Here is a 20398-nt window from a genome sequence, read left to right as displayed (position 1 = left end):
TGAAGAACCAGCTTAAGGTCGAAGTTAGCATCTTTAATGGTTCTGTTTGACAGTCTGAGTCTTCATATTCAAGGTTTGCCTACTATCTACTTGTAGGCATTGACTTCTTTGTCTACCAGATGCAGACATCCTTAGCTTGAGCCTACATTATTTTTTTTTTACCAGTTGCGGGGGGTGAACAAACCCATATGGTATATTCCTCCATAGATGACATAGATGATCTAATAACATCTAGAGGTAATAATCAAAGAGTGGTAGAGTAGTACTTCATATCTCTTTCTAACTTCAAGGAGGCTTTTATTGGCACAAACACATTCTCTTTATCAATGAATGTTGGGGGTCTCCCTCTTGCTGCTCTCACCTGAGACAGTAGTCTAAGCACTACAATTTTTTGTTGTACATCGGAACCCAGTTTTTATCATGAAGTATTTGCTTTTATTTATTGCTTGGTTTTCTTCTCATTGCTACTTTTCAGTCCATTCTTAGGTACATTACCTGATGTCCTGATAGGGGCATCACCTGAAAAGGTATGACATGATTTAATTTCAGTTCAATGTTTCGTTCATTGTTCGGGGTTGTTATTGTCAATGTAGAAGTTTTGTTCTCTATTTGAGGTTTTGAATTATTTTGATAGAAAGTTTTGAGCCTTATGACCTACGATGAAAGAATAATTTTTAACTATTTTCATATGATGTAATTTCTGTTCTTGCAGTTTGTTAGGAACAAGGTTGGTTGTCAAACCACCATTTGTGAGAGTTTGTGCATCACCTAACACGAAACAAAGAAAGTCTTCACACCAAATGGATGGGAATCAGTAAACCATTCAGAACCTAAAACTCATTTCCTTGGTAATCTCCATTACTGTTTGAATTAGTATTGTTATTATTATTATTATAATTTTTGCCCACAAAGAGAGCTTCGTACTAAGAAAATGAGAAGCTTATGAAACCACAACAGGTATAAAAGTGATAATGGTGGTTGGGGTGTTAAAAATTGCATATTCTTGATTAAAATGGTTCTTCAACCATTTCAATAAAATGTGCTATACATGCGTAGGTACTCATTTCTCTACACTTTTCGAAGATCTTATAAATCTTTTCCTATATTTATGCTCATCTCTAATACGAATATAGGTTACAATTCCTTATCTCACTGTTGCATTTGCCATTCAATTCCTTTTCTGACTGTTGCACTTTCCATAGGGTTTGGGTGCGCAATTACAGGGAGAGAGAGAGAGGGTAAGTGCATTCATTTTTAGGCACCTTATTGTTCCAATTCTAGAAACTATTGATTATATTCAGTCATGATGGACAAAAGTTGGGCCACTTTGAATCCGTTTACAAACGATTACAAAACAGGGCTAGCAAAATTTATCTCAAACTCATTGCAAGTTTCTTCTCATGATGGCTACATCAAATGTCCATGTGCTAAATGCTTGAATAGGATTTGGTTGAGTCACAATGAAGTTGAAGCACATCTAATTGTTGAAGGTATGGACCGTTCATACTTGGAAAGCTCATGGGTATGGCATAGAGGGACATTTGGTGACCCTCTTCCAAGTAGCCAAGCTGCACAACAAAGTGCTGCTGTTAATAATCCTCATTGTGAACTAGGCCCCTTGCTTGAAGATATTTTCTCTGGTCCCAATGTAATGGGTGGCATGCCTATTAATAATCACAGCGGTCAAGAAGCTCTAATACCTACATATGCACGTAAGTTTGAAGCCATAGTGCAAGACGCCAACACAGAATTATATCCGGGTTGTTGTATGAAGAAAATGGACTTCCTAATACGAGTATTTCAAAACAAGTGCTTATATGGGTGCAGCAAAAGTACAATGCAAGCTAATCTTCAACTTTTGAAACATATACTCCCAAATGGTCATTCTTTACCGAAGAACGTGATGAGTACAAAGGGAATGCTGAAAAATTTCATGTTGCCTCACCAAAATATCCATGCATGTGACAATGACTGCATGTTGTATTGGAAACATAACAGTGGTTTAGATGTTTATCATACATGTGGTGTGTCCAGATATACAACTGAGGTTGATGAGACAACACCAAGCAGTAAAAAGAGAATGCCTCAGAAGGTGCTAACATATTTTCCTATTACACCTCGTTTACAATGGCTTTACATGTCTCGACACACCAGTGAAGATATGTGTTGCCATGGGCTTTCTCGCCCTGAGGATGGCTTCTTAAGACATCCAGTTGATTCCTTTGCATGGAAGCAATTAGATTTGAAATTTCCAACATTTGGTGGCTAAATGCGCAATGTACGTCTTGGGTTGGCAAGTGACGGATTCAACCCCTTCAGAAAATGCAGCACCGACTATAGCACCTGGCCAGTATTGTTGACCGTATATTATTGACCACCTTGGTTGTGTATGAAAGCACCGTTCATATTGATGGCTTTGTTAATACCGGGAAAAGAATCTCCGGGAAACTATATTGACGTATACCTTGAACCATTAATAAACGAGCTGAAGATATTGTGGACCTCAGGGGTTCCTACTTATGATATGATTAGGCAAGAGACCTTCACCTTACGAGCAACTGTTTTGTGGACTATTAGCGACTTCCTTACTTATGGAACTTGTTCGGTTGTAGCACATATGGGAAATTAGCGTATCATCATTGCAACTGCAAGACTAAGTCGACATATCTAAAACAGGGTAGGAAATATTGTTCTATGGGTCACCCTCGTTTCTTGCCCATGTCACATGTTTTTCGTCGACAAAGGAAAGTCTTTAATCTTTCTGATGAAAGAGAGCAAGCACCTTCCCCCTTGACTGGATGTGAATGCTGTTGGCGGTTGTCCATTTTATGGTTCAAATATGGTAAGACCCCACGGAGAAAGGTTGGAGAAAAAAACCACCACCTAGACGAACAGTTAGGCCATAGAAGAAACATAGTATTTTCTTCAAGTTGCCGTATTAGGAACATCTTGTCCTTCGACACTACCTTGATGTCATGCACATTGAATAAAATGTCACTGAAAATTTGGTTGTAACTCTGCTGGGTATTTTTAGGAAAAGCAAGGATAACTTGAATGCAAGGTTGGACTTGGAATTGATAGGCATGAAACTGGAGTTACACAAAAAATTTGTCAATGGAAAGCCAAAGATGCCTCCCAGTGCATATACTATGAAACCATTAGAGAAGGAATTGTTTTGCAAGGTTTTAGCCTCAATACAAGTGCCTGACAATTACTCGTCCAATATTTCACGGCTTGTGCATGTAAAGGAAAAGATCGTAAGGGGACTTAAAAGTCATGATTGGCATGTTTTAATGCAGCAGTTCATTCCAGTTGCCATACGCAAAAGCCTCCCAACTGGGACTGCACATATATTATTGGAATTAAGTGCATTTTTCGGACATTTGTGTACTAAAAAAGGGTTAGTGGAAAGCTTTCGCAAACTTACACCCAAAATAGTTATGATCCTATGCCAATTGGAAAGGATATTACCCCCTGTATTCTTTGTCGTCAGTCTTCAATCACAATACATCTTGCCGAGGAAGCTGCACTTGCAGGTCTGGTGCACTACAGATAGATGTACCCAATTAAGAGGTATTCCTTAACTTTTAATATGTTTCTATGGGTATTACATATGTGCATCATACAATTTCGAACCGCAAATTTGATGTTGTACTATTTAAATTAGGTTCCTGCTGACGTTGAAGAAGTATGTTCGAAATAAAAATCAACCAGAAGGAAGCATGACCCAAGGATATCTGGATGAGGAGTGCTTGTCTTTTTGTGTGATGTACTTGGAAGGCGTGGAGACACGTTTGAATCGTCCAAGCCAAAACGCAAATAGAATACATCCTAACCATGAGAGCGACTTTGACATATTTTGTGCCACCGGGCATTCACTTGGTATGTGGGAAGATTATCATCTTGACAACCATGATTGGAAGATTGCACGATCGTATGTTTTAGCCAACTGTGATAAGTCAATGAAATATAAGAGGTGATTAAACTTAAATGTTATAAACTGCAGTTGAATGGCACCAACTTCTAAAACTCTACTTTTGGTTATACAAAGTGACATTGACTTTATTTTCACACACAGAAGTTACGTGGAGAATGCTAAAAAAACTCGAGGGAGGCAAGTAACCATGCTACAAGCAAAGAAAGAAGCTATTAAATCATTCCCAGATTGGTTTGAAGAACATGTTAGTACGGAATAAGTTGATTCTGCGTATACTGGTTTCCTATTTATCTTCCTATTCTTAACTATGCATATGAACCTGGGTGTAAATTGTGTAGGTTAATCAATTGCAACAATCAGGTGATCTAAGGGCAACTGACGACTTGGTGGCGCTTGTTAATGGACCTAGTAAATGGTGTCGGAGATATAAGATTTTTGTATGTAATGGGTTCAGGTTCAAAGTAAGAGGCCCACAATCCAATGGGAAATACCAAAACTATGGTGTTTTCCTACAGCCTAATGTTCTAAGTTATGCTGGCCCACGTGACCGGAACCCTGTTACCGGTTTGGTAGACTACAATGAGGTTTTGATTGATGTATTTGAAATCAAGTACCATATGGAACACACAGTGGTATTATTCAAGTGCAACTGGTTTGATGGCACTTCCAGAAATACAGGTGAAGGAGTAAAAATAGACATATATAGCTTTAGATTGGTTAACTTCACTAAGATTTCATCTACGAGTGACCCCTTCATTCTCGCATCACAAGCACTACAAGTGTTCTATGTACAAGACCCAATAGATATAGAATGGCATGTTGCAATCAAAATGAGACCACGTGATTTCTTTGATAAGTCCTCAACAGATGATGATGATCCGTGTGATGGACAGGATGTGGAACATGTAACTGGTGATAATGATGAGGTTCAAGTTAGAATCGATGTAGATGCCCAAGACTTCGAAGAATGCCTGGAAAAGCATCTCACTTTTGATGAAGGTAATAGTTATAGGAAGTATTGATTCGAAGAAAGTGTTGTAGGATATGGAAATATTTGTACATTTTGACATTCATTCCTGAACCAAGCATTGCCCTGACTATTAGTTTTTTTATTCGGTATTATATGCAATATATTAATCTGGTGTCTTTATCATGTAGTGTTTGGAAGAAATACTCAACACGTTAGACTATGCACACTGTGCCAAAAATATAAAGAACAAACCAGAGGTGAGAAGTTTGCTCCATCCCTGTTTTCACAAATTATATAGTTGAACTGTCTTTCATTTTGACCCTTGTTATGGTTTGTTGTTGCTTAATGTTTGAGGTCAATCAAAAAAATGATGAAGTCTGCTTTGATCAAGGATTTGTATTCTGAGATTGATCGGCTCAAGCAAGGTTGTTAACTGATTCCAGCATTGATATGCTCTCAATCTCTCTCTCTCCAGAGATTTTTTTTTTTTTTGACAGGTTATTTAATGATTCTTTATTGTTACTTTGCTGCAAGCTAAATTGTATGACATGCTTCTTATGTTCATTCAGAGGTATATGCTGCCAGAGAGAAGAATGGAATATATATACCACGAGATCATTATCTTAGTGAAGAAGTAGAGAAGAAGGTCTTATTATTGTCATTTAACTAAATTATGGACTGCTTTTCCTACGTTCACAATTGACTGGTTACTAACTTCATTAACTCTTTATTTACTGTAGGCAATGGCTGAAAAGATAAAGCGGATGGAACTTGATTCTAATTCAAAGGTATCTCCATTAAGAATTCATTCCTTTCTTTTCTAATAATATTGACTACAACATGGGAACTAATATAAACGTTACATTGGCCTGAGAGCAGCAATTGTTGGAGCTTCAGGAACTTTACAGTCTTTAGGAACTTTTGGCTATAGAATTGAATGATAAACTTGAAAAAACTAAGGTAATACATTTGTAATATCGACTTACAGAGTCTTCTTTTGTTCTTTCTGCTTTCGTTCTGAGATAATTAAACACTTTATACTTCAGAAAAAGCTTGAGGAAACTGGACGTGCACTGTATGATCTTTGAGGACAAGCATTGACAAGCAAATGCGACCATCAAAGAGAAGGAATTTCTGATAGTGAATCTTCTCAAATCGGGTGAGCAAAGTTGTCTGCTAAAATAAATTGTCATGTCACCATCTGCATTTTCAGACCATAGATAAATTCTCTCCATTTTATCTTACTTTAAAGTTATACAATCGACATTCGGGATTATTGTACACTAGTTCATGTTCAATTTTTTGCATATATTAAATTTCATGCTGGAAGGTACATTTAAATGCCTTTTTCTTACTAATATTCCATTGTTAACTTTCAGAGAAATCACCAGTTGGGTGTGCATTTGAGCTAAAAGCAGAGCTAGAGAATGCTCCAGTTTATTTGCCAAAATTGGTTTGTATTATTATTTTGTATGTTCTTCTTTGATCTCCCTCAAAACTTTGGGTTATTTATTTTCTAACCATGGATGGTTTTGTAGACTGCAAGGACAAAATTGAATATGGAAACCGGATACTAGTCCAGAAATTTTAGTCCCAATTAACTTAGCAGCTTGAAGTCTTGCATAAGACTGTGGCAATTGCAGTGGCACAACAGGAGCAGCAATTAAAAGATATGGAAGAGGACATGTAGTCCTTTGTATCAACGAAGGCGGAGGTAAGGTCTAGATAAGAAGATGATTGTCTTTGCATGCATTCCTGAGATTGAATTGTCAGTCTATATATAACTTCATTATTTGGCTTAATTTTGAATGCTACTAAAGAACTACGAGGAAGATTAGTAAAGCTTAAAAACATGTATGGTTCTGTTATTAAAGCTCTAGATGGTACAGCTGGGGATCTTGAAGGAAATTCGCAATCAATGTTTTCTTATCTAAACTCTGAAGTTTCTAACCATTCTTCTGCTCTGGAAGATGTAAGCATTAGTTCACTATATATTTTGTCTTCATATTTCTTTGTTTTTCTCTCATGATATTTAATTAGCGCAACTATAGCTGAATACATATAAATCAAACTGGTACACATTATTATAATTGCAAAATACACAAAATAGTCATACATGATATTGATTCTACGAACCATCCATACAAAAACAAAAATAACGTAGTAGTCTATATAGTTACCAATTGCCTAGGTTCAAAATATAAACATCCATATCTGTGGTGGTACAAACTGAGCAGGAATGTTTACATAGAGCAAAAGACTAGAGATTTGTTTTATAAAGGTTGATATCTTGCACTACGCTGGACATACGTGAATACTAATACCATAATATAACATCCATTCCTAGATAGGTTCAACTCTTCCTACCATAAGCGTCATCGGATGGTGATTTTGCATTCTAAATATCTTTGGGGATGGCTTCCTGTTTTGCTTGACTTGTAGCACAATTCATCCAATCACAATGTTCTTGACCACCCACATATTTGCACGCAGCACACTCCTTAACTGCCTTGTACCTTTTTTAAGGATGACGAGTCCTCACAGTACTAGTATAATCAGAATTAGAATCGAAGTGTACAACATTGCAAATCTCAATAGGATCAAAGCGGTATAAATCACTCGGGAAAAAAGATGATATTATGTTCATTGTGTTACCATTGATGGAATGTTGCTTTCCATTGGTCATTAATTTCTCAGTATCACCATTGATGCAAGGTTGTTTTCCACTGTTACCATGCTTCACATAGCTGATTTCGTTGGACCAGGGAGAAATCACGTTCACACTGAAACCTGGAAGATCAGATGGAAAATGCTCATCTTTCAAGATCACATTTTTCGCTGCCTCATCATAACGAGGACAATAAATATTGATCAAGGGATTGAGTGATTAAAGAAGGTAAATGGTCATGTTAGTGCCATGCGAAAAGTCATTCCATTCACCCCAAGCAGCAGTTGCCTTTGCAGGGGATTCGAACTGCTGGTTGGCACCTGACTCCAGTGTGGTGTTTTGCTCGTACTCGAATTTGACATGAAAGTTAGCCTGTAAGTAACACACAAAATCAGGATCTTTATGATTGGCAGTGAACACAGAGACAAGGTCTTCTTAGGTGGGAACCGGGGTTGCAGTGTTATTGGTTGGGGCAGGCATCATGTTCACTTGTGTTACAAAATAATTGTCTGCGAGTGTTTGGGAATAAAGGGGCCATTGGTGATTAGGTGTAAATTTGAGATGAAGTTGAAACTACTTTAAGTCCAAAAACCTCTTCAAGGTTGATATTTATAATTGAGATTAGAATGGAGGGCAGTAAGTCCAAAAACCTCTTCAAGGTTAATATTTATAATTGAGATTAGAATGGAGGGCAGGGCACTTGTAAGTTCACACCCACTTAGTTGGTTAACATTTAATTAGGGTGTGAACAATTAATAGTTTTGAGATTCTCCTTACAAAAGCACTGAAATTTGACCACACAATGCATATGCCAATCTCATCAACTATGAATTCCAAATCTGCCACCTCACAGACTGATCAATTATTTAATGGGTTGCCAATTATTTTATTTGGAAATACAACACCTGGCCATTTTGTGTGGCTACCTGTTGACCTCCATAAGTGTATATGAATTAAATAATTGTTTTCCTAGGGATTACTAGGCTGGAGGATTTCCCGCTGGACTTAAGTATCTGCCAAAATTTGAATTTGCTGCTTTCAAATAAGAAACGTGTATGCATTCATTTAAGTCACTTTAGCTGTTTAATTGCATCAAGCTATCAACTAAAAGAAGAAAATATCTTGAGGCACATAGGTTACATTGAAGCCATTGCAGGAGGTATCTACTACTCTTCTCTTCTTACTAGAAAATTAATTGAGGTGTTAAATTGAAATTCTTTTGTTTACAAATGTTAATTGAACGCACTTATGTTATGTTTACATGAAAGGTAATTACGAAGGTACTATGGGTTAGCAACAATAACTCAATTGCATCAATGTCGATTCACGACGACATCGAAACTTAACCACCAGCATTCAACCTGATGGAACATGACCACATACAACAATTCACGATTCCAAATAATGTCGAAGGCGTCGTGGATGAACGTCAACGTATGACCCATATAGTGCAAGCTCCTAGGGCAATAAATAGGCCACGATAGGCACCCAATGGTACAAAGGAGTTGATGAAATTTATGAGAAAGGGCAGCCGGTAGAGCCTCCTCATACTGTTGCTAGATTTTCTAGGTTCATAGGAATGTTAGCTCAAGAAGCATCATATTTTCCAACTACAAGGATTCAAACATGAATCATGTTTGGCAAAGGATTAAGGTAAATCAATAGAAAAGACATTAATGGTTGGTTGATTTTCCTATATATATAGCTAGTTATTTCATTGCCTTTTAGTTTTAACCCTGGAATTAAAAAAAACCCACATAATGCCATCACATGGCCTATTATTTACTTACTGAACAAGTAGGGTTGAAGCCTTACGTTTTTAATTATGATTAATTCATTCCAAACCTACTTTGACCTTAACTGTTGTTATCCATACACAAGTTTAACTCTTCATTGGTCATGTCAATTATTTTGCGGTTGGTCACTTAGAAAGTAGCACTAGAATAAATTGTGGTTCATTATGATATATTTGAAATAAGACTCACCAATTACGTTGTAAGAGGCTCTATAGACAATTACAATAGGGTCCACAACACATTATGCACCACTAAAAGGCAGCATCCATGCAGATTGGTGATGTGCAATGAGGCTTCTTTTAACTTTGTCTCCTATAATTTTAATTTGTACAATTAGAAAAATATTTCAAACCTACTGGATGAGTATTACGGGTTAACTGTACGGATTCATATTTCATATATTAAATGATGGTGCATAATTAACAACATCATGTATATCTACATGGATAGAGGACTCTTGATTGGACAGATGCAATAACACTCAAATTGGAGCCAAAACTACGGCAGGTTTGTGAGATGAAGTTGAATAGATGGAAGGATTATAAGGCAAACCTCAAGAAGGCATACTATACTCCATGCTTGCATTCACCGTTAGCAAAGAGGTTCCATTGTCATGATGGCCGTGTCAACCAAGGCCAATGGAAATTGTTAGTACAGCTATGCGACACCGTAGATGCTCAGGTAGCACACACAATGATCAAATGTTCTTCCTTTTTTATGCACCATATATGCTTGATTTAGTTATGACATAATGTGGATGATAAATGTATGGATTGTATGTATTGGAAATTAGGATGAATTTCCTTTCACATAGCCCTACGAACACATGATAAACTTGGCGTATGTAGAAGCGTGCTACATCATGTAGAAAGAACAGGAATGCGCTACAAATAAATCACACGATTATGACCAAGTCTTTTGCGCAAATCAGACACGAACATGTAAGGCTCTGCCATGAGTTTTGTGTTATGGTAACTTAAGTACATGTTAGTGCACATGGAATGAAGGTGCCGGTTGAAAACAATGTTATGAAATTACTCGTCAATTAGTTGTTTGACAATTTATCTTAACAGGAACAAGTGAATGGAATCAAACCGGACCGCCTTACATTCTTTACGCTAACACATACTTGGAAAAATGGGGAACCCGTGGATACTCGGTCAGCTGCAATAATTGTAAGTATGCCATCAATTACCGGCGATTTATATGTAGGCGAGATATATAAAAGGTTTGTGGATTGTGAACAATCAGGTGTTTTAGATTATGTGCTATTTAATGTCAGTGAAACAAAGAGCATAAGGCAATAACAGCTTGCATTAGTGAATATAGTGAAGTCATGAAAGAGATTCCCATGCATATGAGTTTATTGGTATGCACTATAGTCTGAAGAACAGAACAATAACTAATAGTACTAGTATTATTGAGAAACATGGTTGGAATATCTTTGATTTAGAAGGCTTTCAAATGTATATAGAGTGCATATACATTAGTAATTAATCTTGGCAACAACTTGCAGGATGAATTCAATATAAACCTGAAGTTGTACGAGGATAGGAATGAGATCATAATTGATGAGGTTTGGCATATTGTGTACGTTGATATATTGGGGCCTGAGAGAGACAACCATGTAAGAGGGTTTGGGACAGGGGTTGTGTGGTCTGATGTGCTAGGTATTATAACTAAGAAAAGGGGAATTTGTAGAGAGGTTGAAGGAATTAGAGCATCGTATGAGAAGCAAAGAAAATCTGCTAATTTTGAAATTGAGAGACTTAAGATGGAGGCAAGTGAGAGACAGGAAAGGCAAAGGATTGAGGCAGCAAATATGCTCACTCAATTGAGGAAAGAGCATGCCGAGTCAATGGTGGCACACAACAGACAAGTGGAATTGGAAGTGGAGAATATGAAGCGTGAAATGAGAGCTGAAATTATGTCCAGGCTGAAGAAGGCTGTTGATGAAGGCATGGTGGAACCAAATCGCGTTGATATGACTCAAGTTTGTGTCAATAGAACTGAACAAGGGAATGGTATGGAGATCCAAACAAGTGGAGAAGTTGAAGATGAAGGTATTGCTGTGCTACAGAATAATGGCACAAATAATGAGATTAGGTGTCGTCCATGCATGGTGAATGTCACTGGCTTCAGTAAGTGATAAGCTAACTATGATACTTTTTTGTGAATTTTGCTTCATGCACATAGTACAAATGCCATAGGGAAGGCATAGATCCAATTGGGTGGAGTTGTTTGTTCAGTTTGGTGTTGGTGGATGTGCATAGGTACATAAGTGTTATAAAATGTAACGTCATCACCCTTGGGTACTTGGATGTGTTGGACAATAGACTTGAATGTAATATGGTGTATTTAACAGAGACAAACCTTGTTATTGATAAATGTATGGATATAAAGTGTGGTTGGTTGTTAATGTGAATCCTTTTGCAAATTTACATTTCATGTGAATTTTATATTAAGAAGCTGAGTTTTAATAGAGTATAGAGCTATTACTAAAGTGCATGTAATACAATTCTAACCTACTGGACATTTAGAATGCTATAGATTCACACCATTGTTGGTGCCTACACTTTAAAAGCCACTGATCCTAATAGCCACACATAGGATTGGTGGGTGTATGAGTATGAAAGTCGCCAATGTTAGTCTCAAATCCAGCCACTAATAAGAGAGACAACGACATGTTTTGAATTTTAGAAATAATTATAAAATATAAAAATGTTGTACTATTCACATACCCATCAATGCAATATTGGTAGCCATTGTTACAATAAAGTCCTCTACATAGGCCACACTCTCTAGTGTAGTGGGTGCTTGGTGGCCATAAAGGTTTGCCACCAATGTGAGTGGCAACACTTGACAATAGCCACCAAATGAAAAGGGTAGCTTATAGCCAAATTTCTAGTAGTGTCTACCTCAGCTGTGTGTGGTGAATGAGACTACTCCATGCTCATTTAATAGGGGCAGTCTTGTCTTTCTTCGGAAATAATCCACGTTTTAGCTCCATGATTTTTGAGATTATTTTTTGCTCTACAAATACCCCCACACCTACGGGGCTGCTTGCAGGAAAGGGCAGAAGGTGTAGAAATCGAAAGTTGTAATGGAGTTTGTGTCCTATTTTGATGTAGATTTCTTCTTTGATTTGGAATTTAAATTCTTTAAGGAAAGGGAATGTAATTACCGGCAAAACTTATTTAAATCTGCGTCAAGCAGGGGATTACGTAAATTTGAAGTGCAATTAAAACCTCGCAAGAAAGAGAGAAAGCCAAAGGATATTTATTCCCTTTCCCCTAGCAATCTTCTTCGTTTGCCCGTGCAAAGAATTGTATTCTGTTGCTTCTCTTCTTTTCCAAGGTAAGAAAAAATTAATTTTCTCTTTGTTCTTGATTTCTCGGAGCCTCGGGGCTTAAATTTTGGCTCGACAGGGGTCGAGAAGGTGGCAAAAAGTGGCAGCTATGGGGCGGCGGTGCTGTTACCATGGCAGCCATACCATTGCAGCTGGTTCGGCTTGGTTGGCCGATGCTGGGCTGCTATGCCGAGGAGGAAGGGTAGGGCCTTCCAGGTGATGGCATTAGGCTCGTGCGCTGGACCTTTGGCGTTAAGGAGTCAGTCTTGGGCCCGTGCAACAAGTGAGACGTGAAGAAGAGAGAGGGAGGCGCGGGGGTGCCAGTCTCCTTCTATTTGGTTTGGGCCGAGAGGGGAAGAGAGGCAGTGCTAGGGCACATGCCTCTACCTTGTAATTTGGGATGTTACACCTTTTGGGCCGCAGAAAGGAGACTAGGCCGTGGGCTATGGCGTGGTTGCTGGGCTCATGCAGTTTTGGTCCTAATAATGTTTTTTTTTATTTGTTGTTTCTTTTTGGAGCAGCCTTTTAACAATTTTTCCTTGCGTCGTTGTAAGATTTTCGAACATATCTTCCTCGATCCACAAGAATGATGAATTTATTCCACCGTTGTATCGTTAGGGTATATTTACATGTAAGCTAGGCTACTTCAAGGCAGCTCACATCAAGATAGGTTCCGATGAGCAGTTCAAAGCTTCCTTGAGATGTTTAACCACGTAATTCTGTCTGGGATTCGCGTGAAGCGGGTCAAGGATGGTAGCAGCCATGAATCGTGTGGCTCTAAGAAAGTTATCAAGTTTGACCCCTAAGACTTCGTGTTAGGGTTCACCTTTCTTATGCCTCAATTCTTCCAAAACGTGATTTGCTCTATGAAGTGTGCTTCTGCTCAGTGCTCTCCAAACGCGGTCCGCATGATAACGGGGTTCCATAACTTAAGTAGGTTCTTTGACTTGGACTTGACTACCAATGAGTTTTAGTATTTCTTTGACATAGGCCACATCGATGGTGTTGGGCAGCTGAGGACCCGCCATAAGCTCTTCGATAACTCGAGCAAAGGGGATCATGATTAGTCTATAGAGACCCTAAAGATCACCAGAAAGTGGGAATTGGACTCCCTCACCTAGGCTGCGCGTTCTGACTACTTTCATCGATGGTAAGTAAGCTGCTTAGTCTCAAAGCTGCTTTACACTTTTGTTGAGTTGTCTTCTGATTTGTCCTTCTCTGCTTATGTAGATTCAAAATTCGGTTTAACTCCCAAGACTTCTCAAGACTTGAAGAAGGTGCACATCGCTTTGGGGATCCCTTCTGAATATCATGAGTGGCGTTGGCTGCTCAATTCTCTTCGTAGGGAGAAAGGTGGGCTGCCTCCATTAGAAAAGATTAGGAAGATCAAGTGTGAGGCGTTTGCTTGTCCAATCACCACTGTGGAGCTTGCTGCAAGCGAAGGTAAGAGAAAGAGATCTTCGTCGCTTTCTCGAAAGCTTTTGATGGAGAAAAAGCGGAAGACTTCTTCTGCTACTCACGAGGGTTCATCCACTGCTCGGAGGCTCATGATTGACTTGACTTCTTCAAATGGGAAGAAAGTGGCTGCTAGATCTGAGCCTGTGAAGCTTGATGCTTCGAGGATTGGTAGAACTGTTGTTAAAAGGATTGTGCAGCGAAGGAGTTTTGCCGTGCCCTATGTGCTTGGGTGTATTCCGAGAAAACTTTATGTGCCCAAGTCTGATCCAATTCTTAAGGCGCGTGAAACAGCAAAGAGTGACTATGGAAATTCCATTGCCAAGGTGGTGCCAAAGCTGCCTCTCCTATTGAGAAGAAAAAGCCTACCCACATGAGTAGCCGTGATCAGCTTACTAAACCAGCCTTAAGGGAGTTTTTGGAAATCCATGCGATATTAAAGCCCAATTTGCTTAAGGACACAAAACCATGTGCCAACTTTGTTGATGGTGTGACCAAATTTGTCAACTCCAGTTTCTTTGCAAGGTGTGAGGATCAATCACAAAGAGGTTCCCTGCTTGCTAAGGAGATAATGGTAATCATGGTAGTAGAGGCTTGCTTAACTACTGATAAAATTAAAGAGTTTGATACTGAACTTGCCATTTTGAGGGGATCTGATGTTTCTGCCCTTACTGCTCAGCAAGAGATCAATGTCTTAAAGGCTTAACTTGACGTGATTTAGGGGAAATATGGCATTGCAAAAAAGGAGATTGAAGTCCAAGCGTTGCTAGTGCAGGACCTTGAGCATGTTATTTCAAAATTTCGGTCTGCTCATGATGCTAAGGATGTAGAGTTGCTTGCCATGCATAATGACGCTGTTCAACTCAAGCAGGTCATCAATAAACTTGAATCCAAAGAAGTGGAGCTGCAAGGAGCATTGCCTGCCAACAAGAACCTGAAGAAGGAACTAGATGAGTTGCAGAAAGCTCGTACAGATCTAATTGAGGAGAATAAGCAACTGAGGAACGAGTAGTTTAGTCTTGAGGTTATCCTTGCCAAACGTCAAGCTGACTTCTACAAGCTTGGCTACATAGATCATTTCCTTGGCATACCGTCTAACTACGCTTTATCCGATAAGAACCTTAAGCTTTTTTGCTATTTCTTTAAAGGATCTCCTGAAGTTTTCTTTCAAGAATGTCGTTGGGTTACCCAAGTAGGTGCGACCGAAGGTGGTGCCGCCCAGGTAGAGGCGGCTGATGACAATGCTACCCAACATGGGGCAGCTGTAGGTGAAGCTCGAGATGTTGATATTGCTTAGAGCAATGCGGCTGCTCAAGATGTCTAAGTTATTGAGTAGTTTTTTTAGATAGACTTTAGGATTTACTTTATTTTCCATTCATGCTTTGGTTTTTCCTTTGCTTGAACTCTGTTGGCCTTCATGCCGGTTGCCAATTTGCTAGAAATTAATAAAATGTTTTTCTTCGCCTTACTTCATCCTAGTTTTTTTTCCTTGCTTCAAGCTTTTAGCGTAGAATGAACAGCTGAGGAAGCTGATTTCTTCTACTGCCAGATCTCCATCTTCTTTCTATTCTGCTCCAAAGTTGGCAATATGGTTTTAATGCTCGACATAATGACATTGAGTGGGATGATTGTTTCTGAACCAAATACTAGGAGGAAAGGAGTTTCATTGGTTGCTCGTCAATTGGTTGGGCGATACATCCATAGGACACCGAGAAATTTGTTTGGCCATTTTCCCTGCTTGTCTGTGAAGGATTTCTTAAGGCAATCTAGGATTGTCTTATTAGATACCTCTGTCTGCCCGTTGCCTTGGGGATATCTAGACGTAGACATGTGTTGCTTGATGCCATATTTTTGGAAGAACTTCGCTAAGTTTTTGCCTACAAATTGTGGGCCATTTTCCGTGATGATAAATTAAGGGATGCCGAAGTGGAAGATGATGTTCCTCCATATGAAGTGCTTTATGTCTTATTAAGTAGTGGTGGTCATGGGCTCGGCTTTTACCCACTTGGTGAAGTAGTCGGTAGTAACGATCATTATGCCTCTACCCCCAGTAGCGGCCTGCATGGGCTTTTCCAAGTTAATTGCCTATTGCATGAATGGTCATAGGCTTGTCTGCAAGTGGAGTTCACTGGCAGGCAATACGAGTGCAGGCTTGAAGCATTGGCAGTTGTCGCACTTTTGAGCAAAGTCCTTAGCATCTTGATGCACAGTGAGCCATTAGTAACCAGCATTGAAGACCTTTTGTGCTAAGGATCGGTCTCTTGAGTGGTTTCCACAAACTCCATCATGGATCAAGCTTAGAACTTTCAAGTTGTCGGGAGGTGCTAGGTAGAAAACATGTGGGCCTGAAAAGAATCTTCGGACGAGAATGCCGTTCCACATGTAGTAGCGTGCTGACTTTATTTGGAGCTTCCTAACTTCCAAACTTTCTGTGGGGAGTATCCCATTGACTAGACAGTTGATGATGGGATCTTGCCAACTTAGGGTTGTGTTGACTTGTAACACCTTGGCTATTAGTTCCTCTTTTATGCTTAGCTTTCCCAAATACTCGATTGAGATGAAGTGTCTGAACTGGTAGTCCAAAGCGAAGCCTAAGACTACCAGTCTGGGTCAGCGTTGTCTGCCCGTGGCACTTGTGTGAAGGTGTAAGTCTAGCGCCTCAAGTTGCTTTCGTACCTTCTCGAGGTATAGTGTCATCCTTAGATACTTTGCTGCATACTCTCTAATAGTCTGGCTAGCGATAAGCTGAGAATCTGCATTGATTGCTAGCTTATTGACTGCCAGATCTTGTGCCATTCGGAGGCCTGCCAATAAGGCCTCATACTCTGCTTCATTGTTTGATGCCTTAAAGCCTAGAGTGATTGCCTGCTCGAGCATCGAGCCATTTGGGGTGACGATAACCAAGCCTGCTCTAGAGAGTAGTTGGATGAACCGTCGATGTACAAGCGCCAAAAGTCCTTGTCAGCAAAGGTTAGTGTGGCCAATAAGTGCTCGACTACTTCAGGGGCGCCTTTGGGCTGTGATGTTGCGTCTTCTAGGCCGGGGAGTGAACTCCACTATAAAGCCCGCCAAGGCTTAAGCTTTTATCGTAGTGATGGGTCGAAAAACCAAGTTGTATTGGCAAGTTCCAACACCCACTTCATCACTCGTTGAGAAGCATTTGGAACATGCAGGATAGATCGTAGGGGATACTGAGTCATGATGACGATCGTATGCATAAAAAAGTATGGCCTGACCTTCAAAGCTGTAACATTTAGCACCAAAATTAGCTTTTCAATCCTCAGGTATCTTGTTTTCACATCAAGGAAAGCTTTAGAAGTGTAGAATACTAGCAATTAGGCCTCTAGCTATTCTCATATGACGGCAGAGCTTATTGCTACATCTGAGACTGCCAAGTAGATGTATAATTCCTCAGTTTCTTCTAGCTTGGATAATAGTGGAGGTGATGTCAGGTATTTCTTCAAGTCTTGACATGCTTTCTCGCACTCGTCGTCCCACTTGTTTCTCTGTGCCTTCTTGATGGCTTTTAAAAAAGGGTTGCATCAATTGATTGAGCGCGAGAGGAAATGGTTAAGCGTGGCTGCTCGTCTAGTCAAACTTTAGATCTTCTTCAAAGTGGTTCGGTATTTCATCTCCAAGATTACTTTGACATGCTTGGGATGCACCTTGATTCCTCGCTAGGTTATTAAGTACCCTAAGAATCAACCTGAGGAAACTCCAAATGTGCATTTGGCAAGGTTGAGCTTCATCTTGTGCTCCCTAAGGATAATGAATGTCTTTGCCAAGTTTCTGAAGTGGTCTAACCGCTGCTTTCCTTTTACCATGATGTCATCAACATAGACCTCTATGGTAACCTTAATATGCTTCATAAACATCATGTTTACTAACCATTGATAGGTAGCTCCTGCGTTCTTGATGCCAAAAGGCATAACTTTGTAGTAGTAGGTGCCTGGCTTGATCACAAATACAGTTTTCTCTTTGTCGAGTTCAAACATAGCGATATGATTGTAGCTGGAATATGCATCTAAGAAGTTGAGCAACTGGTTCCCTACAGTTGAGTCTGCCAGTATGTCAATTCAAGGGACATGGAATGAATCTTTTGGGCAAGCCTTGTTGAGGTCGGTGTAGTCTACACATACTCTTCACTTGCCCTTCTCTTTCTTCGTTACCAGCACGACGTTGGCTAGCCATGCTGAATGCGCCACCTCCTCAATAAATTCGGGTTCTAATAGCTTGTCCATTTCTACCTCAATGATCGCTACTCGTTCTAGAACGAAGTGCCTTCTCTTCTCGATGTCCGATTTGGCAGCGGTGTCAACATGTAGCTTATGGTAGGCTATCTTGGAATCAATGTCGGGTATGTCGGAGGGTGACCATGCAAAGACGTCACAGTTTTCTGTAAAGAATGCCGTGAGTTCTTCTTTTTCCTTTGGGCTTAGTTGTGAGTCGATTCTAGCAATCTTCTTCGGCTGCTCAGGATCAAGAATGATGTATTCAACATCTTCTGCTGGCGTTCATCCTTTTTCCTTTGTTAGTGTGTCATCCTGAATGCCATCATCTTGATCTGCATGCTGTAATTGTTATTTGGTAACAGGCTCATCTTTCTCAAACTCGGTAGCTCTTACGGTGGTGAAAGACTTCTTCTTTGACTCCGTAGCATTTGCACCATGCATCATTAAGATATGCCCTAGTCAGACTTGATCTATTCAACTCATCCTTCCTAGATGCGAAATCAGATTTTTTGGTACTCGACGGAGGTTACGGCGCTCAGTTTCACTAGCCACGACCTTCCCAGAATCCCGTTATAGGGAGACGGGTCTCTGACTATAATGAATGTCTGCTTTGAGACTACTGGTGGTGTTCTCACATCGAGTGTTATGCTGCCAATAGCAGTTGAGGTATATCCGTTGAATTTGGTGAGTACCTCTTCTCTGTGTATTATTGTGTTTTCCAAGCCCATCTTCTAAATAATAGATAACTGAAGTAGATTTAATGTGCTGCCGTTGTCTACCATCACTCTGTCGACTATAACGTGTGCCAGTTGAACAGACACTACCAAAGCATTGTTGTGCGGGAAACAACTTTCACAGCATCTTGCTCGGTAAAACTAACGATGGGCCCAAGTTTGGCATCGGTTGCCTGAACCTAGAAGGTTGCTATAGCCTGTTGGATCTTCCTCTTCTTGAAGTTGTTTGTGGCCCCCAAGTATTAGGACTCGACAAAGATGCCATTGATTCTGATGGTCTTGGCAGGTGACTCTTCGTCTACGTTTGCATTTCTCCTAGGCTGCGCAACTGGCTTATCTAGGTATCTGTCGCATTTACCCTTCTTCACCAGCTTCTCTAAGTAGTTCCTCCAGGTATAGCAGTTGTCAGTCATGCGACTAAGACCTCGGTGGAAAGCACGGTACTTGGTGTGATCTAGCTTGGAGATGTCTCATTTGGATTGTCTTGGCAGCTTGAACTAAGGTTCACTCTTGAGGTTATGGAAAATCTCGTTGATCGGGATTAAGAGTTGGTATAGTTCTAGGTAGCCTAATCTCCTTTTGCCCTGGGACTGGTCTCTACTCTTGGCCTCTTGCCTACCTCAATCGTTAGACTACTTATTGCCCACCTTCTTCTAAGCCGTCTCGGACTCTTTCTAAGGCTGATCAGGTGCCTTGTTTGCTCGTCGGGCCTTGTCCTAAAGCGCATACTTATCTGCTAAAGTCAAGTCTTCCTTCATGATCAATTCTCCAAAAAATAGATGATCTTCGCCTTCTCTGCTTTAAACCTCTTCACATAGTCGCGGAGCTACTCCTTTGCATTTTTCTTGATGTTTAAGAGATGATCGAACTTCTTCTTGATCGAGCAGTAAAATGAGTTTTCCTTCGTGAAAACCACGGAAAACTTATCGAAACTCCAGATGGACTGTAGAGGCAGGGTATGGAACCAATCACGCACCTCGCCCTCCAAAATAGTGGCGAAATGTAGCATATTGAACTTATGCAGGGCTCCGTTTGCTTGATCTCGTCCGTGAAAGGTGATATGCCTATGTGTTCTATGTCCTAACGAAGAGGTTCATTTGTAGCCTCGATGCGTTGGAACCCGTGTAATAGCTCAGTCAGGAACCTTTCTATTTCTTCCTAAATTTTCCTCTGTCAGGGCAACGGGGCTTTCGATTGCCCCCAATCATGACCTCCTAGTCTCAGCTGCTCTTCCCTATGATTGGCTCATGTGCTACA

General features: G+C 40.0%; 2 protein-coding genes across 2 annotated transcripts; one reads left to right on the top strand and one right to left on the bottom strand.

Moving 5' to 3' along the window:
- The first annotated feature begins 9222 nt into the window (after positions 1-9222).
- LOC148692920 (uncharacterized) lies at positions 9223-11520 on the top strand. The gene is made up of 4 exons (XM_088679017.1): positions 9223-10052; positions 10220-10312; positions 10445-10546; positions 10888-11520. Exons 1-4 carry the CDS (start codon positions 9888-9890, stop codon positions 11518-11520), a joined length of 993 nt encoding a protein of 330 aa, XP_088535143.1. The 5' UTR covers positions 9223-9887.
- Positions 11521-17876: 6356 nt separating this feature from the next.
- LOC137743011 (uncharacterized) lies at positions 17877-18848 on the bottom strand. Its single transcript, XM_068482935.2, has 3 exons — positions 18768-18848; positions 18326-18644; positions 17877-18235 (listed from the first exon to the last, which is right to left on the bottom strand). The coding sequence occupies exons 1-3, from the start codon at positions 18846-18848 to the stop codon at positions 17877-17879; spliced, it is 759 nt and encodes a 252-aa protein (XP_068339036.2).
- Between the last annotated feature and the right edge of the window lie 1550 nt (positions 18849-20398).

This window comes from Pyrus communis, chromosome 11 (genome assembly GCF_041283825.1).
Source record: "Pyrus communis isolate YQ-2024b chromosome 11, ASM4128382v1, whole genome shotgun sequence".
NCBI lineage: Eukaryota > Viridiplantae > Streptophyta > Magnoliopsida > Rosales > Rosaceae > Pyrus > Pyrus communis.
Note: the sequence above shows the minus strand (reverse complement) of the source record. Positions and strands in the feature narration are given on the sequence as shown.

Excerpts from the sequence above, each read along its gene's own strand:
- LOC148692920 (XM_088679017.1), top strand. The coding sequence starts at position 9,888 with ATGAAGTTGAATAGATGGAAGGATTATAAGGCAAACCTCAAGAAGGCA. Across the intron at positions 10,053-10,219 it reads GCGACACCGTAGATGCTCAG|AAGCGTGCTACATCATGTAG; the intron begins GTAGCACACACA and ends TGGCGTATGTAG. Across the intron at positions 10,547-10,887 it reads CTCGGTCAGCTGCAATAATT|GATGAATTCAATATAAACCT; the intron begins GTAAGTATGCCA and ends AACAACTTGCAG.
- LOC137743011 (XM_068482935.2), bottom strand. The coding sequence starts at position 18,848 with ATGCATGGTGCAAATGCTACGGAGTCAAAGAAGAAGTCTTTCACCACC. Across the intron at positions 18,645-18,767 it reads AGTTTGAGAAAGATGAGCCT|CCGAAGAAGATTGCTAGAAT; the intron begins GTTACCAAATAA and ends GATCCTGAGCAG. Across the intron at positions 18,236-18,325 it reads GGTAACGAAGAAAGAGAAGG|ACTCAACTGTAGGGAACCAG; the intron begins GCAAGTGAAGAG and ends ACATACTGGCAG.